Consider the following 27145-nt stretch of genomic DNA (forward strand, 5'->3'; position numbering starts at 1 on the left):
TCCACTATCCATCCATCTCATTATCCCACCTTGATTACTCCTCTGCCACCACTGCTTAGTCTAATCCAGTGATGCAGACGTGAAAGGTCAAACAGTCGCCTCGTGCCAGCTGGCTCCACTCCATGTCATCATCTCAGGGGATGATCGTGTACTACGATGTACTCTCTGTTGTAAGATCCACAGAGAGAGCTGTTTAGTCGGTCAGGACATGTATTTTGGAGTCTAAACGGGTATTTAAGGTGGTTTTATACTATCCTCGTATAACACTGACAAGACTGTTAAGACCAGGCTCTTAAAGGGTAAATGAAGTAGCTTAAAACTTAATTGGGACATATCATGCTGATCCCTGATTTAATACTTCCATATAAAATAATAAATTTGAAAACAAGTCCTTTCACCCCCTGAATTTTCAAAAAATGAGATGTTGTATTTTTTCTGATATCCTAGAATGAGATTTGATGCCTCTGAAAATAGGTCATTGCCATTTGGCTGCGAGATTTCATACGTCGTGACGACACAGGGATCCTTTCTTTTTATTGGAGTAATCTGATAAAGCAGCTCCTCCTCTGTGATGTCAGTTAGTCACACAACCGCCACCGAGGGATACACCCACCAAGAGCCGAGTATAAACGTATAAACTACACATGTTACCGTACCGGTTTGACTCACCATACTGAAGCTGCAGAACCGTCCGGGTCTGACTCGGGGTCCAATACAAAAGGACGTATCCTACACTCTGCCATTTTATTAGTGCTACCAATGCCTTACGGTGAAGTTTTGGCAAACAGCAAACTTGCTCGGTCTGCTCCATCCAATGTGGCGATTTTGTAAATACTGCCATGCTGCAAAAACCGCCCCCTGACTCTACCCCCTCCGCCCCTCTGATAGAACTGACCAATCAGAGCACAAAGGGCTGTGACGTTGCGAGGTTACTGGAGGTCATTCTGGAAACGGAGCGTTTCAACGAGATCTTCAGAATGGCCTAAAATGAGGATATTGAGAACGATATTGTGGGGCAATGAAGGAACTAAATGACTTGTACTGAGGGCAGAAATGCTTTACAGGCATCCTAGTCTGGCATAGTGAAAAGGAGAAACAAGCATGATATGTCCCCTTAAAAAAAATAATCTCTCCTCTCTCATGCATCTTTGGTGGGAGGAAACAAGACGCAACTGAACGACACAAGTGGAGGAAGGAAGGGTGAAACTTGAAAGCTTTTAGACGCACCCTTAGTCAGACACAGTGGCTAGCCTAGGTTAATGCTAACCAAGTTAGCTGATCAACTGCAATCAACTTCTTACTGTGATATTGATAAAAGGCTGCAGCTTTCAGAAAACTCACACTCTGACACAAACATGTACACAATGCCACATTATGACCACATAATACATACATTCGTTTTCAGTACTGCCACAACTATACTGTCAATAACAACAAAATACCACTGTCAGTCTGATAAAGGCATCTCTCTTTGGAGCAGCACCTGGAGTTAGAAAATTGAATTTGCCAGTCTTATTTTGTAGCAGATGAAAGGAGAAAAATATCTAGGATTTTATTGCATCATGAAAACTCCACAGAAGAGGATAAAACATGCTAACTACGAGGCCTTAGCTCCCTCAAAGCACTGCAGCATCTGAAAAAACTTTATCTCACTTCTTCTCTCTTTACTGCCCTCCTTCATACTGCAGGAGACAACAGCTGCCCTTCAGCTCACCGCACGTCTCTCCTCTTTGCTGCAACGCGACTCTGTCCATAAAACTTGGCCTGATCATATATTTAGCTATAGATTTTCTTGTCAGTAGTGTTATCGGTGTGCTTTCTCCCTGTGGTATTTGAAGAGCTAATTTTTGAAATTCTGTTTAGAGAAGCAGAACGTCTCTTCAGCTTTAATCACCCTGATTAAAGTGGGCATGCTTCTACTTAGCAGATTTGTTTTTCAATTTACCACTGACCCCTAGATTAGACATTTAATCAAACTGACCTCTCCTGTAAGATATTCTAATGTCTAGTAAATGTATTTCCTCTGGTTATGAGTGGATAAAAAGCTGTCCTCTTTTGGAAACCTCGCATTCATGCTATTAAAAGCTTTCTTGTTTGTTGTATCTTATGTGTTTGGTTCTTTTTCTTCCAGAGACAGACTCTTCAAGATGAAAGTAATCAGCTCTGCAGTGCTCAGCGCCCTGCTCTGCACCGGTAAGCACTAATATAATCAGTCTCATGGGACTGGGTTTGGATAAATAAATGGCTGAAACAGACTCCCTGCAAAAGTGAGTTCCAACACTAGAAAAAGGGCCGGCATTATTTTTACACATTTGTTATTTTTGAAAAATAATTAACCATTTTTTGCTCTCCTTTCTTTTCTTGAAGAAGGCCAGACTGCATTTGTATCTAGTCTTTTTTTAGCAGTCGCTATGTAAGGCATTAACATTTCAAACACTTCTTGGGGTAGTTCTTATTTTTCAATAAGAACAAAGGAAATTGTTCAGAGGTCTTTAAAAGATATAAAAAGATGTGTTTTAAAATAAACTTCTATTTTTTCCTTTCACAGTTGTGTCAGCATCTTTGAAAGGTAAAGTGCATGCTTGTTTGGATCTCAGTGCATGAGAAAGCTTTAATTGTAATAGATTCAGGTTCAAACCTGCAGCTAAGTTGTGTTGGAAAGGAAGTGTTTTGTTAAAAAACATGAATGTTTCTTACCAGTCACAAAGGAAAAGAGGACAGCCTTCTTTGGGGAGGACATTCACATTGACATCCCGCCTGGAAACCTCGGTGAGGTGGTTTTCCATCCCAAACACGGCAGTGAGGTGGCTCTGATGAAGGAGGGTAAGGTGCTGAGTCCTCGGTGCCACATCAACTCTCTGGGTCACCTGGTGGTGGAGGACGTACAGGAGGAAGATGAGGGACTGTATGTCATCAGGAACAGCAACAGCTCCAACACAGCCGAGCACCTCATCCTCGAAGTCAGGAGTAAGCTGTCCAGTTCAGATGTGTAGCTTTCAATGTTGATATGCTAATTTTCCTAACGACTCGAGTGCAGTTTGCCCAAAAAGTTGTGATAACATTACGATACGATATTATTATTTTTTTAAAAGGACTTATTGTGGAATAATCCCGTTACGTTCTGTAGTCCTTCACAGCAACATGCAAACTGAGCTCTACCAATTCTCTCTGGCTCTTCTGTTTACCCATTAGTGTTGTGCGATTCATGAACGAATCGTTCAATACTCGAGAATCACTTTACTGACTCGAGAATCATGATTCTTTGCCCCAAATGACTCATTTACCGACTCAGTACAAAGCTCACTGTAGCCTAGCCCCTCACTCACATCACGGGAAAATGGCTGGTACGTAGAATGGCTCAACTCACAGTGTATACGGGTCATTAACTTACCTACAGTACATAGGGATCACTAACTCACTCACAGTATGACTCAAAGCACATACGAGTCACTCGCCAGCTCCAATGTACGTAGCATGGCTCGACTCTTAGCACATACGGGTCTCACTCACTCACAGAATCACTCATACGGGTCACTCGCCAGCTCGAACGTACGTAGCATTACCGTCTCAGTCCTGGAAAGGTTCTTGAGATCATTTTCCTGAATGCCAATTTGTTCTGAGGACAGTTCATTTTAAAGGAGTGGTGACTTTTTGATAACTGCTGACACTTGATTTTTTATTTCACTATTGTTTAAGCTATTGCCGTTTATTTTCATATTTGTCAAGAGGCTGTATTGTACTTTAGATTTATTGTACATAGTTATTTTTTCTAATGTTGCACCGTTCGAACTTTGTAATTTTTCTCATTTATATTAATCTAAATTAATGTTATTTTATTTGCGTGTTAGAAAAATAGAAGTTTCTTTAATATATGTTGATCTTTCACTCTTTTTTTCACATTGGAGTGTATTAATTGTCCTTTTTAGTCATTTCGCCGGTATGAATCCCTCCAAAATATAGATTTCTGTGCACTTTCTAGGTAACTGACTCGAGTGAATCAAATGACTCAAAAACCCTATTCACTTTGGTGAGTGACTCATTTAAACTCGACTCAGTAAAAATAATCGCGTTTCCCATCACTATTAGCTATCCGCTGCGTTGCTTACACGTCGGACGGAACGATAATTAACAATCATTAGTTCCGCTTAATTGCATCTGGATGGGGACCAAAACAAATAGATGGACAACCAAAACATAGTAGATTCGGACGGTTCGCGGCACAGTGGCGTTCAATTAATGTGTAGACATTACCGATAGCTAGCTAACATGACTGTTACTCGGCTAACCGCTATTTCATCATGCTACGTTTTCCAGGGGTTATGTAAGCTATGAATACATTGGCGGTTTTCTAACGGTTGTTTGTTTGATAGAAAAATGATTCTGAAAGACCATTTTTACTGTCTCTTAAGTTTTAATTGGACCGGAAATTAGACAATAATAGCAACAGCTCAGTGCTTTACTTTTTACGACATTATAAGCAATACTGGAAACAACAGGGCATTTAAAAGCGTTGGGTCACGCTTTGTAAATACATATTTTTTTAATTAACAGAGAGAATACTTATGAAAACAAAAGAAACCCTCTATTCTACGTCATGACACAGTTGTGTTTAATTTCCTCCTGTCTTGTTGATCAGATTGTGCTCTGGAGGAAGTGGTGAAGTATGGAGAGACTTACCGCATCCTTCTGAAACAAGTCGAGGGCCCCATCACCCTGGAGTTCAGGTACTGACAGTCAAATAAGAACACAGAAAATCTGTATTTTTTGTAGGTTTTTTGTGATTTTACAACTATATATGACTTTTATTGTTTGACAACATTATCATTGAATGTGACTTTTCATGGAGGTAACATACATTGTGTTTTTTCCTCAATATCAAGGCCCAGTCCCATTCAGGCCAATCACACTGAGATACTTCATGCTACAGAACCTCCGCCCGTGGTGCTGTACAACCAGACAGCAGTGGTTGCAGAGGAGTATGTGAGACGCCTCAGCGTGTCAGAGAGACAGGTGACGCTGCATTCAGTCAGGATGATGGATGAGGGGAGCTTTACGGTGCTGGACCATGAGGGCAAAGTGAGAAGGAGGAACTGTTTGAACGTCAGAGGTGAGGAGAGATCTGTGCTTTAGATACCTGCATCCCCCAGGTTCAATTGACTGATCCATCAATCTCATGTATACATTGTGGGCATGTCAGTGTAGCTAATTTGAATGCAGTGCATGTGCAGTACTGGGGAATGCAAGGAGAAGGTTTGTGGAAGATTTAGCTTTTGATATCTTTTTTTTCTTTAAAATTACAACACAGCATTAGCCTTTTTGTGTCTCTCATTACTTTTATCTTTGCAGAAAGTCACAATCCATATTATCTTTTTTCATAAGGGCATTAAAACATCTAAAAAAGGTCGTAAGTTACTTTTTTAATGTATTTAAAATGAGGTTAAACCCGCCTGCAGGGCTTCGAGGCTGCAGTAGCAGTAAAGAACACAGCATAGATAAGAATATATCAAGAACACATTAACTTTAATGAAGGTTAGGGAACAAAATAATGTGACCGCAGACAGAGACATAATGGCTTCTGTGAGCTATATAAAACATTTCCTAAAATAGGGTGTAGAGAAATAGATCCCGAAAGCTCTTAGTGGTGGTTTGAGCTAAATGCCACAGTTAACATCCGCACAGTGGCAAAGCTTTCATGCTGTTGTTGTGGTAACAATTAATTTGGGGACTTTGAACTTTGCTTTTATTTATGCTGTCACTCCTCACACTTCATAGCTGAGGTTTGTGAGGAGAGTTTATCCATAGTTTGAGCAGTTTTTGGTCCTTTATCAAGTTACTGGAGAGCTTTAGGTCTTCCTCTTCTACGCTTGATTAACAGATTTATGTCTGATGTGCAAATCAGCCAGAGACCCAGGCTTGGTATGACTACAGTTGTGCAGCGTTTTACTGCAGTGTAGCCCAACAGTATGTCTGCTTGCTGTAGAAATGTGCATGATGGTCTTCCATTATTTAGATACATTTACACAAATTAATGTGCATCTTTCAACTCGTTACACCATGACTGCTAATGCATTGCATCTATCCTTCTCCCGTCTAATGTTTCCTGGCTCGATATCCTCTTAATGTGACACATTAAGTCAATCTTTCATAGGGTTTGATGTTCTCTGCTGTCTTTTTTAATATGTTTAAACCACACTCTTACAGCTTATAGCCTCTTGATGTTATAATCTTTGAAATTTAAGCCATTAAATGTTGAAGCAAGGCATTTTCCTGGACGTGAGACTTTGATATCTCTATCATGGCTGGGCAGTTTTAACCATAGATTGTAAAAAAAAATGGACGTCATCTTGCTTGCCTCGAAGTGAGGTTGCCACAAAAACTGCTCCCCCTGGTGGCTGGCTGCAGTATAGGTAAAAAAAAAAAAAAAAATCCATCTCCCCAGTCATTTCAGATGGGCTGTGGTCAAACTTTAAAAAAATTAATACATCTCGTAGAAATGTTTCTCACGTCCAATTGTTGTGGTGGTTTGAAGATATTATTTGGCTGCCTTGTATTCAAGTCCTCTTCTTTCTGAAAAGTTTCGTTTTCGTTAGTTATAAGAGGTTAAAAACGAGGTTTTGCTTCACGTTTGACAAAGATTTTCAGCTGCCGTTCTTGTGTTTTTTTCCAGGGATTGTAAAATATGTCAGGAGGTAGAGTCAAGAATAGATTAGACTCTCAAAAGAAAAAAATATATGTATTATTTTTGTCACTCAGCTCCACTCAGATTCTGACTGAGGATCCTGACCCTTGGCCCTTGGCCCTTGGCCCTTAGTGAATGCTGGTGAAAAGAACTAGTTTAAAGACCCAAGTGTGTGACTAAGCGTTGCTACAAAAATGTCTTTCTGTAAGTAAAAGTAAGATCAGAAAAATCACAGATAACATGTAAAACGGTGGTAGACACAACCTTAGCAATGCTGGAAACGCTCAGCTCTTGGGATGAACAAAAGTCTCAGTGAACCTGGCTTTAAAATAACTTAAATGAGAGATTGCTAAGAATCTAAACGTGGCTTCAGGAAACAAACTTTACAAGAAAAAACAAAAAAGGAACAGGTGGTTTGCCACCTGCTGGTCATCAGGAAAAATGTAGGTTTCAGACACTTCAGCACTTTATAACCTCCACTAAGGAGGTCATGTTTTTGGGAGAGTTTGTGTCTGTTTATCAATCTCTTTGTTTGTTTGTCTGTGAACAACATAACTTGAAAACTAACGAACAGATCTTAATGAAACTTTCAGAAAATGTTCCAAATGTGATAAGGAATAAGTGATTCAATTTTGGAGGTGATCCGGATCACTGTCTTGATCCAGGATTTCTTTTAAAGGATTCTTTATCATTGTGCGATAGGGCCGTTTTCACCATATGTGTATACAACTCCACCATAAATGGTTGGATTGCTTTGCAAAAGAATAGAAGACAAGGTCACGATTATTTCTGACAGATGTTAAAGTATGATCCAGATCCTGGCAATATTCTGGATACTAAGATCCAGAATATGAAATATGTACTGGGTCATCATAATTTTCAACACTGTCAGGAAACAAATTATCGTATAAACCTGCAACGAACACCAAATTGTAGCAGACAGTCTGACATTAAATTTATATGCTTGGCGGAGGTCTGTGCTCTCTGTTTTTCTAGTTTACTTTAGGAAACAATTCACTGCATCAAACGCTCAAATAGTTTAAACTACAGAAATAACTTCTACCTTAATCAGTTTATATTTCTCCTCCTTGATTCTCCAGAGCACCAGGTCTTCCCTCACCTCTCCTACGGAGCGAACCTGAAGATGAAACTCTACCTGGACCATTCCCTTCTCAACATCGTCTACTTTCCCAAATCAGACAACCGGCCCCGAGCCGTCCTGGACCAGGGGGTCCTGGTGAGCCCTCTGGACCCTATGCTGGAGGGCAGAGTGACTGTGTCGGGGTCAGAGCTCATCATGAAGAAGCTCCATGTGGCTGACATTGGATTCTTCAAAGTGACGGACCTGGCTGGGTTTCCTGTGGCGAATGTCTACATCGATGTGGAACGTAAGAGAAAAAGGCATTAATGATCAATGATTATAATTTATCTGGTCACTTTGAGGCTCTGATGGTCTGTTTTTCTGTCTGTTTCAGCTTTCAGACCAATCTTGTCACATTGTCTAATAAAGCTGAAACACATTTTTAAAGCGGGTTGAAGCAAAATTTTGTCCTAACAGGAACCTTAAATGAAGGATGAAAAAGCTGCACAGTGAAAAAGGTTTAAAGCAACATCATTTTCCTCTGTGCCTTCTTTTGTCTCAGCCTACAAGCTCCCCCCGCTGACCGTGGCTGTCCTCTCCTTGCTGGGTCTGATTGCCTTCATGCTGCTGGTCTGCCTGCTTTCCTGTGTCTATAGAGTGCACAAAAGAAACGAGAAGAACAAAAAGCTTCTGCTCCTCGCTCAGCAGGCAGGCAAGGGAGACGGCGAGGCTTTCAGACAGGTACCACCCACTCACTCAGTGCCTTCATCCTTCATTTTGTCTGGGGGGGAGGGTTATGAGCCAGAAATACTGTGGGAGAGGGTCAGCCCTGTAGGCAAAACGTCCTGCTTTAGGTTTGGTGAGAGTTAGGTTTGTGTTTTGGTTTTAAAGGCAGGTTCTGTTCCCGCTGTGGGTGTCAGATGGTCGGCTGATCCTCCCCCGCAGAGCTGGACCTGGCGTGCAAAGTTACAGCCAAAAAAAAGAAACCTCACTGAGGACAGCTCAGAGTTAGACAGTACTCCTAGCTCTGCTCCATAGGTCTGTTTTTGCTTCTCGCATAAAGTAACGTGTTACATAAAACCCTGAAGACAATCTTGCCAAATATGTTGTTAGCAATTTGGATATTTGGATAAATCTACTGTGTAGGTTGTTGGAAATCATTCCATAAAGGGTTTTTAGGTGATGTTAAAATAGATTACAACAAATTTCATTTAGGAGCAGATGAGATGTGCTGTTTCTCAAAATATCAAAACCAATCCCAAACGTCACATTTTTTAAGTGCAACAGGCTACTTTAAGGGTTTCCTGGGATTAAGGATGTGAAAGTGATTGAAGAAAATGACAGAAAGGTTTTATGCACTTTAACTCATTGGCTGCCAGCTGATTTTGGAGCATTTTGATATTTCAAGATCTACAGAATATTCATTAAATGACTGTCTTAACACCCAAACTACCAAAAGGAAGAGTAGACTCTTTCATCAACAAAGTTTGTTTCAAACTTTTCCGTCAGAAGTAGACCATAGACTGGTTTCACCAAAAACACCGGTTTTTAAACAAAAATCTAAGAAAACAAGCTTTGATTAGTTTTTAGCGTTTGTCTCCGTAGCTCCAGCTTTTGATCCTCTCCATGATCTCCGTCGTCTTTTCTCACAATCACAACACATATTCTAAGAGTGAGCTGCCGAACTTTTCTGACTTGCAACATTTTGCCACTATCTTTGGCTGTTTTCCAAACTACCTACTGCTTTTGCATGTAGTATGTAGTATGACTGTTCTATTGGGTCTTTTTTGTGGTATACTACTCTGGTTTCCAGTTTTGCCTTTATTAAAAATATACAAGACAATCTATGGGCAGATCACGGCCTTTTAGTTATTTTGTTTATCATATCACACAGAATCATCATTCTTGATTTTAATCTTATACCAAAAGTGATATAGTTTTCTGAAAATAAATCTGAAAGGGATTTTTATTTTTTACAGCTGATGGAAAAAAACACTTCTATATAATCCACGTATGGTTAAAAAACTGAATTAGTGGCTTATATGGGCTTTAATAAACTTGTAGTAGTAAACGCCTCTTTTATGACTGGAAGTGACAAGATTTACCAGTGTTTTTTTTCCCACCACTTCACTGTGAGTGTTGTATTGTAGTTGTAATGCCAACTCATTCCAGTAGATGGTGGTAATTCACCGAAACCTGCCACCCGCATAGACAAAACAGCGTCAGCGCCATGCATTGTGGGAAACAGTATGTCAGATAGACTGACCATTGCATACTGAGAATTTTTTTTCTGGATCAGTAGGACATCCGGGGATTTGTGGCGTACTGCAGATTTTGCAAGTTTTCGCATATTTACTACTACAGACTGAATTTCAGCCAAAATAGCAGGCACTGCTGGTGTAGTAGGCGGTTTGGAAAACAGACTCTCTGTTATCTTGCAACTTCTTCTCATAATCTTTGCTAATCTCTCATCCAAAGAGAGCACTGCTGCCACTTACAGGCCTGATATTGAAAGACAAGTTACATTCCTCAGCCTGCCCCAATGAAAAAACATGATTGATGTCTTTAGATGTCACTGGCAGCCAGTGAGTTAAAGATGACATGAATTAAAAGATGTTAGCCAATAGCTATAGATGAAAACAGATATATTCCAGGTCTGCATAAGAGACAATTGGATCAATAGGTACAATCTCACTGCAACAAAACTAAAGATTCAGCAATTATCTGCGAAACATTTGTAAAACCTTTAAGTCAAAGGGAAACATTTTTGCAATTTGACTTTTTTCTTCTGAAGTAATTTTTTTGTTCTTTTTATGCCTTCCATCAAAAGATGAAACAGTGGCTAGAGCAGGAAACAGGGCAAGAGTGGAAACTGACATGCAGGGAGGAGGCGGCCCTCCCAGGGGCTAACCTCTTTGGGCGGACCAATATGTCGACTTTGCAAATTTATTGAAGAACAAAAATTCGAATCTGAGTTTTCTCCTGAAACAGCCAGAGTAAAATTTCCAACAGAGGATCCAAAATCAAAAAAGCCCAATGGGAAAACCCACAATGAAACTCAGGAAGGTCAAATAAAGTGATGCAGACACTAAATACAGGCACACAGGTGAAACTCATTGGAGGAATTTAACTCATTGGCTGCCATTGATTTCTTTCCGTCTATTGATCTCAATTCGATTACAACCATTGACTGCAAAGAAGTCAATTATGTTTTTCAGCAGGGGGAGGCAGGGTCTGGTGGAGCTTGTCAATCAACATCAGGTTTGTAAACAACTGTAGGTGGCAGCAGCGCTCTCTTTGGATCAGAGATCAGCATAGATATGAGGAGAAGATGTGAAAAAGGAGGTCAGAGCAGAAGATGTGTCCACTCTTCTGAGGTAGTTTTGATATTTACAAAGTCATAGAAAAAAACATTCAGTGGGTCTTGAAAGATTGTTCAAGATGCTCTCAAAATGGCTGACAGCTAGTGAGTTAACTGGAGGGCAACAAAAGGGGACAGGAAGTTAAATAAACATGAATAACAGGGGACAGGAACTTCAAAATGAAACAGGAAGAACTGGAAGCTAAATTCAGGAAAAAGCTAGCAAAGATATAAACAGAAAAAGTTTAGGTAAACAATTACTGGAACAAACTGAGAATATCAATAAAAGCTTTTAATGGTTACAAAACGAGAACAACCCATGCTTCATTTTATTTACTTAAAAAGCAAGAAAGGGACTGCTACAGCCTCAGAATCCAACCTCAACATTATCTTACCCAGCAGCTCATTATTTATCTCGACCGAGAGTTATTGATCAGTTTTTAGAGTCTCTTAAAGGATGATTGACTACAAGAAAAAGAGCTGTGTGAGGTGCCGTCATTATCCCTCCCATTCTTCTGAATAAAACTCTTCAAATAAGGATGAATTGTGACGGCTCCAGACCAGCCGAGCCCATTTAAAGAGAAATAAAGGAATAGAGAAGTACTGATTGTTTGCTTATTGGCAATTTAAGCTCTGCTCTCCTTCTGTTCAGCTGATCAATAGCAGCTGATTTACGCTCTGATTGGATGAGTTAGAGGAGCTGACGGTTAACTCTGGCCTTCGCTCAGAGTCGGCATCTGGGGATTGAACCTAAATTATAAGGTGATTAAAAACCTATTATCAACAGATGAGTCACACAGAGACAACACTCATACACAGGAGAACTGCTTCAGGAATAATGGGGCATTATGGACACACAGGTATATCAAAGATGTTCACATCAATCATATCAGAGCTGAATGAAAAGTATTAAAACAATGACACATGGACGAAAGCTGTTAGCTGAGAGGTAATCTTCCATCTTTAATGTTCCCAAATGATTGAATTACAGCGTTATTATGATATTAAAAACACATGACAGCTAGCTCCTCCTCCTCCTCCTGGAACCAGTATCTAAATGATCCATTTATCTGGCTGCTTTAATGGAGCCATGAGGAGCATTCTGTCTTCATCAGCCAGAGCTTTAAACCCCCCAGAAACAGCTGCAGAGATGATGCTCTGCTGAAGATTTAAAAATGATGTTTGGGGAAGATTTAATGAGTAAGATTCAGTTTTAAAGACGTTAAAATGAGCTTCAAATGTACAGATCAGAATCTGAAGTCATCAGGTTTAATCTTGGGAACAAGTTTATGGAGCTGAAATTATATCAAGAACTCATATTTGAGGAAAAAGTTTCATATTATGAGACTGATAAACAATATTTATGTATCATAACTGTTAAAATCATTGCTTTAGGTGACTTGTTTCACAGTAGACCAGGGGTTGCCAGACTTAAAGCAGTGGTACCAACACACTCATAGTCCGATCCAAAACCAGACACAACAAACATAAAAAGGCCAGAGAAACTAAACTACCTATTGCCAAATAATGTTGTGTTTCCTAAATTAATCCAATCCACTTTATTTATTTAGAATATTTAAAAAAAAGTCAAGTTTCCCAAAGTGATGCACAATAAAAATCAAATAATAGTATCAATAAAACAAATCAAATAAATTGAAACAACACATAAAAACCAATAAGAGCCATGAAAAGAAAGGGGTTAAGACCATAAAAGACATAAAAGGACAGAGATCACAACTCTCATGATGAATCAAAAGCCAAAGAATAAAAATAATCTAAAATATAACCCCTAAGTCTAAGTGTATATTTTTACAATAATTGATGAAATATGCAACTTCAAATAATTTTTGATTTTACAGTTTTACAGTTTAACAGTTTCATTTGCAGATGGTTTGTCCAATGAGACGTACAACACAAGCAAGAATTTAGACAGAGGGAAAAAATTAGTTAGTGCGACAAAGTGCTACAAGTTATTTGGGTGCAGGGATAACATTCAATGCTCAGTTCTGAATATTCACTTAGAGCTGGGTCTGAGACCTTCTGACTCATTCTACCCCTGAGGACAAAGAGGAGAAGGCTCAGATTAAGGGCCTAAGTGTTCCCTGAACAGATGAGTTTTCAGACATCTCTTAAAGTAGAAAGGAACTCTGTGGACTGTATAGAGTTAGGTAATTCATTCCACTATCTGGGCACAACAGAGGAGAAGAGTCTGGCTAGAGATTTGGAGCCGCACTGGGCTGGGAGCACCAGGCGTCTTTCAGAATGTAGGCAGGAGCTGAAAGCTGTTTTACTACCCCACCAATCTGTGTTTCCAGAGCACCCTCACTTTGGGAAAAGACTGGGGTATTTTTAAGACTTCATTTTGTAGATTTGACATTTGTATTTACTTATTATTATCAATAATAAGTGAATTTGTTTATGAAACTTGTGTGAATTAGTACAAAATGTTTAGATTTGATCTACAAGAGGTTTAATTTCTCTTACCTCTCTCACTACACCACCTGTTTTAGTTAGTTACTTTGTCTTTATTTCATTATTATTAACATAAAAATATGAGTACAATACAAAAACACAATGAGTCTCAAAATGAATGAAAAGGAGCAGAAAGAAGAAAAAATCTAATGGGATCTTCCCCTTCACTCACACAATGATCAAATAGACACTTGATCAAACGACCAAAAATACAGCCTTGTGATTTGCAAAAAGTAAATAAATGAAAAAAAAGGAAATAAAACAATGACATTAAAAATCATAATAATGTTTTCTTTTACAGAATAACGATAAGCAAAGCAGCCCTTAATTGTAAAATTACAAGAGCAAACTTAAGTGCAAAATTGCTGCTGGGTGATGTTAAACATTTGATTTTATCCTTTGGTCCCTATGAACATCAGAGGAACTCTGGTATCATGACTGATCGATGTTTATCCATATTATGTTTTAGTGATGTGTATCTTTAGTTCACTTTGAGTGTTGATGACTTTTTAAACCCTGCTGTGGAGGAGCCTTTGCGCTCACAGCTGCTTGTGTCTGATCAGAGGCTCAGCTAACGCTGTCGCCTGTGCGCTCCGTTTCTCCCCCTGACTTTAAGGAGCCTCAAACGGAGCCTCTGCTTGGTGAGAGAACTGAGTTCTGGCCTCTTTATCTTCTTCATATCGGTGTCCAATAAATCTGCTGCTTTCTTTGGCAAATAAGTTCTTTGATCAGCTCCATGTTTGATTCATGACTGCTGGCAGTTTCAGAAATGAGGACGTTTGTACGTTTTGTTGCTTATTAAAAAACGACAGAGGGACATATAAACACAGGCTGTTTAAAGGGAACTGCCTTAAGTCTTAATGAACATGTTAATCAAAGATCTAATTTGACAAAAAGTTAATGAATTATATTTATTCAGTTAATCAGGCACCAAAACTTGGGACAAGCTGTTTCTGTGATTCTTACAGATCTCTCAATATTTCACCAACTGAGCTGTGGATACGTTTAATTTTTAAACAGATTATCTAACATTTAAAATTAGAGCAAGCAGGTCAGTCAGCCTCAGATTATTTCATGAAGAAGAAACCAAATTGAGATACAAGAAACCAAGAACTTTCAAATTAAATCTCAAGATTAATAGTAAAAGTTTACACACAGTTTTTATGGTGGTATGCTTCCCCAACTATACACAATAATTTATTTTCATTATTATTATTTTTTCTTTTTTTTTGTTTTATTTAATTAATAAATTAATATTTTAATTTATTCATCCATTGTCATTATTATTATTTTTTATTCTTATTTATTTATTCAATTAATTAATATTTTTTATTATTTTATTTATTTATTTATTTAATTATTTATTTATTTATTTGTGTATTTAATACATAAATTAATATTTTAATTTATTAATCTATTTTCATTTTTTATTAATGTTTTATTATTTTTTATTTAATTAATTTATATTTTGTATTATTTTATTTAATTTTTCTTTAATTTATTTTTTTATATATAAATAATAAATATTTGTTCATTTATATGTTATAAGTTTTATATATAGCTCAGTCATGACAGATCTGTCCTTCAGGATCATAGCTACAGTTGTGTCACATGTTGAGGTGCACCCTGCTTACAAAAATGTCCATTTTAACAAGTTCTTTAATCCAATATTTACTCTTAAAATCTCCTGTTTCTTAAAACAAGCAGCTGAGGAGAAGTTCATGAACCAAAGAGGAGTCTATCTCTGCTGACTTGCTTTAAGAAAACAAGATTTTAAACTTAAATATAGCGACTAAATGACCTGTTGAGATGCTTTAACACTGCGATAGATAAGTGTGTGTAACTGCAGCTGGGCTCTAATGTAAGAGAAAGTTACACTGATGCTGTGTGACTTTCTTTCCTCTGCTTTATCCTCTTTTCTCCTCTTTCCTCTGGGCTGACGAGCGGCTCAGATGGAGCTCTGCAGTTACTCAAACACGTTCAGGTTTTGATAACTGCCAGCGCCTAGCTTCTCTGCTGAACTTAGCCCCCCCAGTATGTGGTGACTCAGCGAGCTTAGCGCACACACATGCACATATTTCTTCCCTCAGTGTTGTTTGGTTGTGTGGGTGGAGTTAAAGGTAAATATCTGATGTGTATGTGTGGGTTTCTGTGCTGACTCTGTTGTGTTAAAGGCTGTAGTGATGAGACTGTGCGAGCAGGTTTGATAAACCACCTGCTCGCTCAGTCACTCTTCGTCCTGTGTCTGTGTTCGTCCTGTTTTGTGTATTTAACGTCAAGTTTTCACGTCATGCATCGTCCTCCGTCTTCATCTGACATTACATGAAGACTCTGACCAGGACAGAGCAAAATTATCAAACAGGAAACATTTTTATTCATGTGGATTTTCTGAGCACTCAGACGTGTAAACAATTCATGTAGCAGCCATCTTCCATGTGTATGTGTGTGCGTACGTGTGTGTTGTTGTATTTATGCCGACGTGCTGCCTTTGATTTTTCATGTGTGTGTGGGGACTTGTGATGTGTGTTTGAGTATTGACAGTGGAGGTTGAGATGACAGCAGACGCCCTTGAGGACGCTCGCTCTGACATGTTATGGATTTCCTCGTAGATCAGAGAACACAGCCGACACGTGTGAGCGGATGTTAGCGCCTCCTCGGGTCTAGACCCAAGAGAGCAACATAAAAACCAAATCAATCATTCCTCTCCTCCTCCTTCAATCCCCTCATTGCTACTTCAATGTTTATTCATGCTACATTTCTTTCCTTCATCCGTCTTTCTGTCAGTCCAACTCCTCCTTTTTATCATCAGTGTAGCTTCTTATCTCTCTGCCTTTGTTCCCTCAACATCTTTTTCTTTCCTTAAAGAAGCTCATCTTACTCACCCTGTATGAAGTAAATTCATGACGGCTTTTGTACGAAATGGGGAAGAAAGGTGATTTAAGGGACTTTGAACGTGGCATGGTTCTCGGTCTGAGCTTTTCAGAAACTGCTGATCTACTGGGATTTTAACCCACAACCATTTCTAGGGTTTACAGAGAATGATCCTAAAAAGAGAAAATATCCAGTGAGCGGCAGTTCTGTGGGACAAAATGCCTTGTTGATGCCAGAGGTCAGAGGAGAATGGACAGACTGGTTGGAGCTGATAGAAAGGCAACAGTAACTCAAATAACCACTGGTTACAACCGAGGTCTGCAGAAGAGCATCTCTGAACACACAACACGTCCAACCTTGAGGCAGATGGGCTACAGCAGCAGAAGACCACACCGGGTGACCCTCCTGTCAGCTAAGAACAGGAAACTGAGGCTACAATTCACACAGCAACACCAAAACTGGACAATAGAAGATTGGAAAAACGTTGCCTGGTCTGATGAGTCTGGATTTCTGCTCCACATTCAGATGGTAGGGTCAGAATTTGGCGTCAACAACATGAAAGTATGGATCCATCCTGCCTTGTATCAACGGTTCAGGCTGCTGCTGGTGGTGTAATGGTGTGGGGGATATTTTCTTGGCTCACTTTGGGCCCCTTAGTACCAACTGAGCATGGTTTAAAGTCCACAGCCTACCTGAGTATTGTTGCTGACCATGTCCATCCCTTTATGAGCACAGTGTATCCATCTTCTGATGGCTACTTCCAGCAGGATAATGCTCCATGTCATAAAGCTGGAATCATCTCAGACTGCTTTCTTCAACATGACAATGAGTTCCCTGTACTCAAATGTCCTCCACAGTCCCCAGATCTCAATCCAATAGAGCACCTTTGGGATGTGGTGGAACGGGAGATTCTCATCATGGATGTTCAGCCGACAAATCAGCAGCAACTGTGTGATGCTATCATGTCAATATGGACCAAACTCTCTGAGGAATGTTTCCAGTACCTTGTTGAATCTATGCCACCAAGGATTGAGGCAGTTCTGAAGGCAAAAGGGGGTCCAACCCGGTACTAGCAAGGTGGACCTGATAAAGTGGCCTGTGTAAAAAGAACATACAAAGGTGATGTTGACCACCTCCTACATGAATGAGCCTCAATGCAAGGACAGTCATGCTTAAGAAGTCTTTATCTATTTATCATCATCTCTTCTCTTCATTTCTCATTCTGTAGACAGAGAACTTCTTCATCTGTTTTGCATCTTTCTCTCGATCAGCTCAAAGGAGCTGACAGATTTTTGACTGTGGATCTGCTTCGTCTCAACCTCCAGACATAAATCCAGCAAAGGTCTCTCAGTTATGTCATACAGACGTCCTCTTCAGTATCTTATATCTGAGTGCTTTCTGTGCAGTAATATGTGCTCTGTGTGTGTATGTGTGTGTGTGTGTTTCTGTCCCCTTGAGCAGTGCCTTTGTACCTCTGATGACCACTTTGCAAATGTTCAGCTGCTGGGTTTTTTTATGTTTATGGACACATTTTGACGTGCCTCCTGTGCCTCTGTATTTCTGTGCGTGTGTGTGTGTGTGTGTGTTAATGCAGGTTGTCCATGAAGCGTACACCAGGTTTGCTGAGGAGTCTCTGATGCAGTCTCTGAGCGATAAAACCCCAGAGACCACAGAGGTCACCATCAAGGTAAGAGAGGAAGATTCCTTCGTTTATAGGTGTGATGAAAACAACCTCCCTCACTGTCATAAATATGATGATAGAGACACTACAACTAAACCTGTTTATCCTTCCTGCTTCTTTTCTGTCTGTCTTTGCTTCTTCTCCATCTCTGTTTCTGACCTTTAAGGTTCTGTGTGGACTCTATAAGTGATCATGAAATAGATTTAATATTTGCCTGTTCATAATTCACAATTTAAGTTAGATTACCAGCGCCAGAATTTGTCCTTTCAAGATGTTCATTGCAAAAAAGCTACAAACTCATCAAGTGTTTTTGTTTTATTTCATGTTCATATTATACGTGAAATGAGCCACATTCAACTTATCAGTCCAGAAAAAATGTTTTATTTTACGTTATTTAAAGACAAAAATGAGGTCTAAATAGCTTGTAATTAGGGATCCACCAATCAGATCCTGGTATCCGACATCAGTGCCGGTCCAGCCCTCAAAGCTGGATTATGTATCGTGGGAAAGGTTTGGTCCAAACTTGACAATAAGGCTAAACTATGATTTAGTCTACAAGGGATAAAATCTTACAATCAGGTAGTCATTTCTGTAAATTCTGAATCTTTTCTAATCAAACTGCTGTTTAAACATTTGAACAGTTATAGTTTAAATAAATATTAACTTCAGTAATTCTATATGTACTCATTTTTGTCTTTTACTAAAACATCACCAGTCTTATCCCACAGTGGAGCATGCAGGTTATTATTCAACACTTGTATCAGATCAGGATTGGTCGATACCCGGAGCCCATGTATCAGTATTGCTATCGGTTATGGTTTCGGGACCAGAAAAGCTGGATTGGTGTAACCCTACTTGTAATAAGTAAAATAAAATCTGCTAATGTACCAAGAGAAATTTGCTCGAAAATTTGCTTGAAACTAAAATAATGTCTTGATACATTAAACATTTCTATCAATCCATTCGCAGATATTTTTTTTTACTTGTTTCAAGCAATTCATACCTCATTTTTTGTCTTTAGATAACTTGGAGTAAGACACTTTTCTGGACTGGTCAGATGAATGTGGCTCAGATTAAGTCTAAAAAGACATTTTTTACTGAAAACAAGACAAAAACACTCGATAAGATGTCAGAATTTTATTGTGTTACTTCTCAGCATCTGTAGTCTGGTAGGATTCACCTGGAACATTAATCCATTTTTGGCACATAGACTGAAAGTCCCTTTCTGGACACTGATGTCAAAGTTTAGTAAGGATAAGTAAGATGTGTTCTTTTTCTTGGAAGGATTTCTTGGATTTATTTTGTATCAGTGTTGGAAACTGGAGCTGAAATGTCAAAAAGAAAAAGGAGTCAGAGCAGAAGAAAGATAAACAGGAGAGTGACAGAGCAGGAGCTAAAACACGGGTTAAACTGTTTGTGCTTATGTTCATCCCAAACCACAGTCAGCAGTTATTCTACAGTGGTCTGTTCAAACTTGAGAGTCTATCAACCACACACTAAGTTTACAAGTATCTAACAATAATGTATCTACAAATAATTACTTTGCATCCTGGGGAAAGTTGGCTAAGACAAAGAAAAGTACAGTTAAAAAAGATCTGCTCTCCAGAACAGACATCAGAGTCACATCTTTCTGACAGTGGATGATGGTGCTCAAGGAAAAGTCTTTATCCTGTAAAAACACCACCGATTCTGGCCACAGGTGTCGCCGCGATCAGCACAAAACAGTCCTCTTGCCTGAAAAGACTCTCATCTTCTTCATCCTGCATGGAGCTAAGTCACCACAAGTTAAGCTTGTGTGTCAGAGAGGTCACCTCTGGAGATTTTGATATAAAGCAGTCCTGAAACAGCAGATAATGATATTTATTACTGAACTTTACAGGGTTTAAATAATTATCTTTATTCTGCATATTTAACAGAAAAACCGAGCTTAGCCTTTATTTGTATTTGTATAAGATCCCTTTAACATTCACACATGAACAGCCATCACTGCAGTTTACTCCTCATGTAACAGAGACAATAAGTCGTGTTGGCTTCGTGCTGGTAGAAGGTAAATCTATAAATATGGTCCGAGAGATAAATTATTCACATGCTTTTTCCCTGACCTAAATTTTACCACTCTTCTTCCTTCCCTTTCCTCCATCCTTCCTCTTCATCACTCTCATATCTTACTTCTTACTTTCTACCTCTTCCCTTCTTCATGTCTGTGCTCCTTTTATGAAACTTCTTCTTTACTTTCTGTTTTTCTATTTTTTTTACTTTTACTTTTTTTTACTTTTACTTTTTTCTGTTTTTTTTTTTTTTTTACTTTTACTACTTTTACTTTACTTTTACTGCTTTTTTATTTTTTTTACTTTCTACTTTTCTATTTCTATTTCTGTTTGCGTCGTTGTAATCTTGGTTTTCCTGATCTAAAAAAAAGGATGATTCACTTCTCTCTGATCCAAACCTCTCCCTCCTTTTCTCTTCTTCTCTTCAGGGCCTCGAAGTGTCAAAGCCAGGACGCTACCAGGCTCTGACCTCGGACAACTTCATGGAGATGAGCGACTCTGGAGTGGAGTTCACCCACGCCAGCCTCCCGCTGGACAGCGACACTGACGGCGGGATGACCTACGCCTCCCACAAGCCGCTCCTGAACGCCGTCTCCCCCACAGCCGTGACTACAGGAGTCCTCTCTGACAGCCAGGACGCCACTTTAGCTCCTCACGGCGACCTCAGCGCCAGCCGGACCCCTGACTCCGTCCTGAGTGCCAGCCCTGCCTCCAATCCTCGATCACTCGCTGCTGCTACCCCTGATGGCAGCCTGGGAGGTGCTGCGTCGCCGGGAGCTGCCTCTAGGGGCACCGCTGGGTCGGATTCAGTCAAGACGGAAGGAGGGGTCGAGAATGGAGAGGCTGGGCAGACGGGGTAAAGGTCTCAGGGTTCCTGAGAGGATGCAGCAGCGATGGTTCTTCTACACACGTCAGGTCCTGTGTTTCCAGAAACTTTATCATGTCAAAAACACCATGAAACCTTTTCATCGATCTCTGCATCTGAAACGCCGTCAGACAATAAACTCACGCTTTGATCTGGATTTCAGTTTAGCCCCGAAAGAAAACATCAAGGAGGGCAGCTGCACAAAACGCACCAAACAAGATGGAAAAGAGAAAAACTTTGCAATCAAAAGAAAAACAAAACAACTGTGTGCATACGGAAACATGCATGCGTTTCAGTGAAACATTAACGTAGATATTATAGTTCAGATCCACTGCATGCAGGCTCACAAAGAAGCCGTGATGATGTGGTTTGAATCACTCTCAGCACCTTTAGGAAAACACTCAGAGGAGATCGATTGAATTAAACTCCTGTCCAAACCGTCAGAAGAGACGACGGGAGTTTGACGAGCAGAGTGAGAACGCCGACGGAGCCCGTAGGCTCTCCTGTATCGCAGCAGATCTCGGCGTGTTGCCTCTGACAGCACTTTTGTCTGCTCTCGCCGCATCAGACAAACACTGCGATGATTGCATTTCATCCCACCCACTCACAGGCTCCATTATTAACAGAACAAGAGTGTCAGGAAGCGTCTCCGCCTCTCAGGAAGAGATGCTTGTCTCAGCACTTATTCACCACCATCCATGAGAAAAAACCTCCACGTGTGTGTCCTCACGACGCCCTGCGAGCTGAAACAAGCGCTTTAGATTGAATAACTCCTGTGTGGGAGCCGGTGATTGATTTACTTCTTTCATATCTTGGGTGTCAAATCTGCCACGTTTAAAGACATCACGTAACCTTCCACCTTTCCACCGCTGAAGGAATGACAGCTTACTGTAGGAGCATCTGCATCTGGTTTCATTTCATCCCCTGTTTGGAGTTGTCACAAGCCCTGTCAGAGCAACATGAAACTCAGAGGACGCTTGCCAACACTTGGGGGACTTCTGGATCCGCTCTGTAATTGGATTTCTGGTCTTTTCACGGAGGGACGGATTCACAGACGCTGCGGAGTGAGGAGCGATGATAAAAGAGACGACAGAGATGGAACGGGGTGCTATTCAGGGAGCAGATAAATGACTTGCATGATTTAAAGCCCCCCTATTTTCATCTCAGCCCCCCCTTCCCCTTCATCTGACGGACAGAGCTCTGATTGTGGGAGCGCGGTTGTTTGCCAAAATGAAGTGAGCGGAAAGACGACGTCGGATCAATTTGTGATAGCGATGCAGCCTGCAGCCCTGATGGAGAAAGACTGAACGCAGTGATTAGAGCTGGTGTGTGTGTTTGTGTGTGAGTGTGAGGCTTCAAACACAGCATCTGCTCGCTGCATGGAGACATGGTTCCTCTCAGTTCATAAACATAAGCCCAGGTTTCTCAGATCAGCAAGGACTCACAATCATGTCAGCCACAGAATCAGGACTAAACATCTCTCCCTGTTCATACATTTCACTGAAGAAGGTCAAAATGTTTACAGGAAGTTCACCCTGACTGCACATGGCCACAGATTTTTTTTTAGTGTTACTTCAAAACACATCTGTGGGCTTTGTTTAGACGTACTGTGAGCATATATGCCTTAAAATGACTCACAGAGGCCGTCAACAAACAGATCAGTCATTTCCATCTGGGTTTTTTTTTAAAGCCAGTCACAGCTGCCGCCAGAGGAGGTTTTGTTAACATTTTCCGCTGCAGAGTTTTACAGTCAGAAGTTTCAGCCACGTTTACACACGCTCCAGAAAATCACTGAAGTTTTTCTAGAGCTCTGCCCCAGACGCGGGCAGACACGCAGAGATCATAGAACATAACATAGATCATAAAATGTGGAGTCTCCCCGACGTCGCCTGTCTGTTTCTGAAACGGAAAACGAAGCAGATTGGCTATTGCGGCCATATTGGTAGTGGCAAGGGCTTTATGTACAGCTATAGGGTGCCTGTCGGTCACGTGACCTGAGCTGTTCTTCTGATTGGGTGAGCTCACGACCTAAATACCTTCTAAACGGCTGAGTCAGAAAAAAATTCCAACCCCCCGTACAGTGTGTGCCGACAGTAAAATTATCGTCTTTTTTTGGCTTGGTGTGTTTGTGACTTTCAGTACTTCCAGAGCCAGCCGCAAGCTGACACTCGAGAAACAGCAGATTTTAGCACTTCGACATCGTCTCATATTCTTAGACCAGAGGTGGCTTGTAAATGCAGAGTGGGGGGATCACATGCACAGCTCAGACTCAACACGCCCCTTTCGTAACACCTCTGTTACTGCCTTCGACCGTGGTTTAGAGGCAGAATGACTTCCATTACTTGACATATTATTCATGGTTGAGATGGAGCAACGACAGCGCCAGCGTTGTGCTTTGAAATCACTATTAATGCTGGGTTACATTATTTCCTGCATGAAATGAAACCCCCAATCAGAACAAAAGAAGTCGAGTAGCTTTCGTACTTTTTAACACTCTGCGTGGTGTCTGTTTGTGTCCACTCCGAAACAGCAGGAGGCGGTAGAAGAAGTCGTTTACACAGCTTAACATGTTTATCCCCCCGTTAATTCCTCTTCTCTTCTGAGTATGGCCACAATTTCTGAGTTTTTTCCATTTTTTTTAACATGTTTTTATCAATATTTTCTAAGTTTTAAAGGCATATATAGAAAAAAGTCAGAAGAAGAAAAAAGGAAAAACGCCCACAAAAAAACAACAACATACAAATCAGAGCTTAGGGCTTATATGTTCGTATGTCATACTGCATCTCTTGCTCAGTATTTCTTTTTCAGGAAAGTGTTTTTTTTTTTTTTTTTTAGGAAAGTGTTCATCAAGGTAATCTCTGTGTGATGAATCATGTAAATGCCTGTATTTTTGTACTTTGGCCCCCAGGAGCTCCTGTTTGTCTGCATGTCTCCGTGCAGACTTAGAAATTTCCAGATGTGCACAACATGGAAATTTTCCTCTTGAGAAGGATCGCACAAGTGGGCAAGCGTAAACCAAGCTCGGCTGATGCTCCTTCTCTAATTGTGGATTCTTAACTTGTTTTGCGAAGTCGCTCTTCTGATTTTACATCGATCACCTGATTTCAAATTTAACCAGAGTGCTGGCAGGAGAGACTTCAGGAGTTTTGTGCTTGTGTGAATGCTGTTTTAGTTTTACAGTCAAAGGCTTGTAGCAAGATCGCCAGACAGCAGGAGACACAAGACCAGGAGCTGACCCAAATGATGATCGTCTCCTGGTTCATTTTGGGCTGTAAAACCTCAAACCTGTCGACTCCTGGCCTGGCTCCGCTCATTTTATCAGTTTTTGTTAAAGCCAAGCTAAAGACAATCTGGTGTTTGTTCGGTTTATTTTATTTTGAAAGTCACTGGATGTTTAAATGCGGCTTCAAGGCTTTACTTCCTGTTCTGCTCGATGTGATCTGTGCAAAATGATGGGTCGTTGCTCCAGCGTCTAGTAAAAACAGAAGTCTTATGTATCTGATTTGGAGGGCCTGGGTTAATTAATTCACAGGACAGATGAGTGAAAATACTTTTCGTACCAATTGGTTCGCAAAACTCCTCAAAACCCCCCAAGCAGCTGCAGAATTTTTTATTTCTAAGATTCTGCTGGCTGAATTAAGAGTGTCAAATTTATTCATACACTGAAAAATGAACAGAAACTACAGAGCTTCAGAAATACAGATGAAGTTTGAACCACTGACACAACACCAGTTCAAAAACATTCAGAGATAATTGGAGAGCAAAGACGATGAAACTCACAACAACAGCTTCATTAGCCCCCTCCCTCTCTCTCTCTCTGAGGAACATGCCGGTGGGATGATTCAGGTCTCATCAAACTGATTTAAACCAAAGACACTCAGACCCCACTCCATCATAACGAGGCTTTATCGCCCCACTGATCCTGTTTACGCCACCGTTATGTTCCCATTTACAGCACGGTGTCGTCATGCTGTAGCTGAACTGATGTCATCCTGGAAAGTCTGGACCTAGAGAAGCACAAAATCTAACACACGTGATCCTTTTCCAACGAGTCAAAGGGCTCACGTCGTGGTTTCAAAGAGGTAAAAATAAGTAGCAGCTACTGTAAATAATATACAAGGATCTGCAAAAAAAATCAAGCTAGCAAGCTCCTTTCTTATTCAGGAAAATGTTGATGGGTTTGTCATGTCCTGTGGAGGTGGACTGAGACATGCGGGCGTCACGAGTGTGTGAAGTGACTTGTTAGCCTACTTACATGTTGTTGAATAATTGATTTGTGAGGCTGTTTTGTAGGGCAGCGGCGCGGGGACTTCCTGTTGGATATTTATACTACACACACAGTCGACGCTAACAGGCTCCTTTGAGTGTCGTGTAAATATCTGGTCCGAGAAGACGCTCTGCTGAGAAATGTCGCTTCATGAATGATAAAAAGAGAAAACATGGTAAAATATTTTCACTTGAATCGAAAGCAATATAAACGATAACGGCACTGACGCATCACTAACATCCAAAAGAAGAATCTGACACATCTTCAGTCACTCTACTTTTCTTTTTCCACTGGTGTAAATATCAAAGATATGTGATCTGCATGTGTTAAGTGTGAAAATACTGTTTCTTACTGCAATGCTTATGCAAGATTTTATACTATCAAACGCTGCTTTGATCCTTTAACCAACACGTCCACGGTCGAGCTGGAGGAGAGGACGCTCCAGTCTCATTCATGTCATGTTTACACGTTCGTCTCGTTGACGCTGGGTGAGATCCTTTCATCAGAATTCGTTTCAGGAGTGTTTGAGGATGTGTCGCGCAAACACGCCTCAGGGGTGACAATTTAAAACAGCAGCGACTGCTTCTTCTGCGGTTGTGTATAACCAAGTCGTCTTATTTAGACTTTTCATTTTAAAGGGCCGGGACTGAGACAGACACAGTTTCTAGATCTGTTTTGAAGACATAAAACCAATGACAGCAAAACACACGCAGCTTTGATTGACACGACATAGAAAAGGCTGCATTTAAAGCAGCATGTGTAAGATTTAAGGAAATACAGTGGCAGAAATTTGATTCAGGGAGCTGTTTTCAACTTGTTGCATTCTGCAAAGTCACCACTAGATGTCACCAAAACTTTTACCCTGCACCTGTGGAATAGTTCTCCAAAATGTTGCAAAAATACCCACTTTGTTTCTGTCTTTTTGGGGAGGTTTGGTTCAAGTTTAGTTTAAGGAAACGACTAGACTAAAAGAGAAAGTCATGCAGTTGTATAAACCCCTTCCCCTTTGGTGGCAAAATTTTCTTAAATGTGTGAGGAAGCTTCAGAGCAGGGGTCACCGACCTTTTTGAGACCAAGGGCTACCTCAAAAGAAATAAGTGGATCAGAGGGCTACTTGTCTTATACAAACTTCCTGAACAAAATTGCAAGGACAACTTTTTTTTTTATAACAATGATAATAGTAGTAAAAGAAATACTATTTGAAGAGACTGCTCACACCAATGTGAATTATTCCACAGTTATTATTCATGATATACTCAAGAATGTTGGGGAGAAACGTAAATTTGCGGAAGGAGCTCTATTGTGACCAGGGCTGTTTGTTGGGACCATAGACTGTAAAAAAAAAAAAGAACGTCCGCTTGCTCGGCTCGAAGTGAGGTCTCCACAAAAACTGCTCCCCCTGGTGGCTGGCTGCAGTATAAATTTAAAAATATGGCTTTCCAGCCATTCCAGATGGGCTGTGGTCAAACTTTAAAAAATTAATACACCTGGTAGAAACTTTTATCACGTCTGACTGTTGTGGTGATTTGAAGGTGACTTTTCTCTGAAAAGTTTCGTTTTCATTAGTTATACGAGGTTAAAAACGAGGCTTTATGTAACGTTTAACGATGATTGACAGCTGCCGTTCTCGTGTATTTTTTTCAGGGATTGTAAAATATGTCAGGAGGTAGAGTCAAGAAGTGATTAGACTCTCAAAAGAAAAAAAAAAAAATTATTATTTTTGTCACCCAGCTCCGCTCAGATTCTCCCAGAATCCCTTACAGTCTCTACTGCGCAGACTCTGGCTGCAACTGCTACAATGGCTGCACCTGAGACGGAGG

The 27145-nt window shown here is 40.3% G+C and overlaps 1 protein-coding gene across 1 annotated transcript in view; it reads left to right on the forward strand.

Annotated features, from left to right (window-relative positions):
- Window positions 1-26671, forward strand: part of LOC141802619 (uncharacterized) — a 33494-nt gene extending 6823 nt beyond the window's left edge. The window contains exons 2-10 of the mRNA XM_074686178.1: window positions 2132-2193; window positions 2549-2569; window positions 2701-2967; window positions 4637-4724; window positions 4881-5107; window positions 7780-8067; window positions 8323-8501; window positions 18059-18151; window positions 20622-26671. Of these exons, the coding sequence (XP_074542279.1) occupies window positions 2148-2193; window positions 2549-2569; window positions 2701-2967; window positions 4637-4724; window positions 4881-5107; window positions 7780-8067; window positions 8323-8501; window positions 18059-18151; window positions 20622-21053 (1641 nt within the window). The 5' untranslated portion in view covers window positions 2132-2147 and the 3' untranslated portion in view covers window positions 21054-26671. The remainder of the gene's footprint in view (window positions 1-2131; window positions 2194-2548; window positions 2570-2700; window positions 2968-4636; window positions 4725-4880; window positions 5108-7779; window positions 8068-8322; window positions 8502-18058; window positions 18152-20621) is intronic.
- Window positions 26672-27145: the final 474 nt, after the last annotated feature.

Source organism: Halichoeres trimaculatus, unplaced genomic scaffold (assembly GCF_033239565.1).
Source record: "Halichoeres trimaculatus isolate MK-OKI-2021-1 unplaced genomic scaffold, fHalTri1.1 fHalTri1_scaffold_14, whole genome shotgun sequence".
Lineage (NCBI taxonomy): Eukaryota > Metazoa > Chordata > Actinopteri > Labriformes > Labridae > Halichoeres > Halichoeres trimaculatus.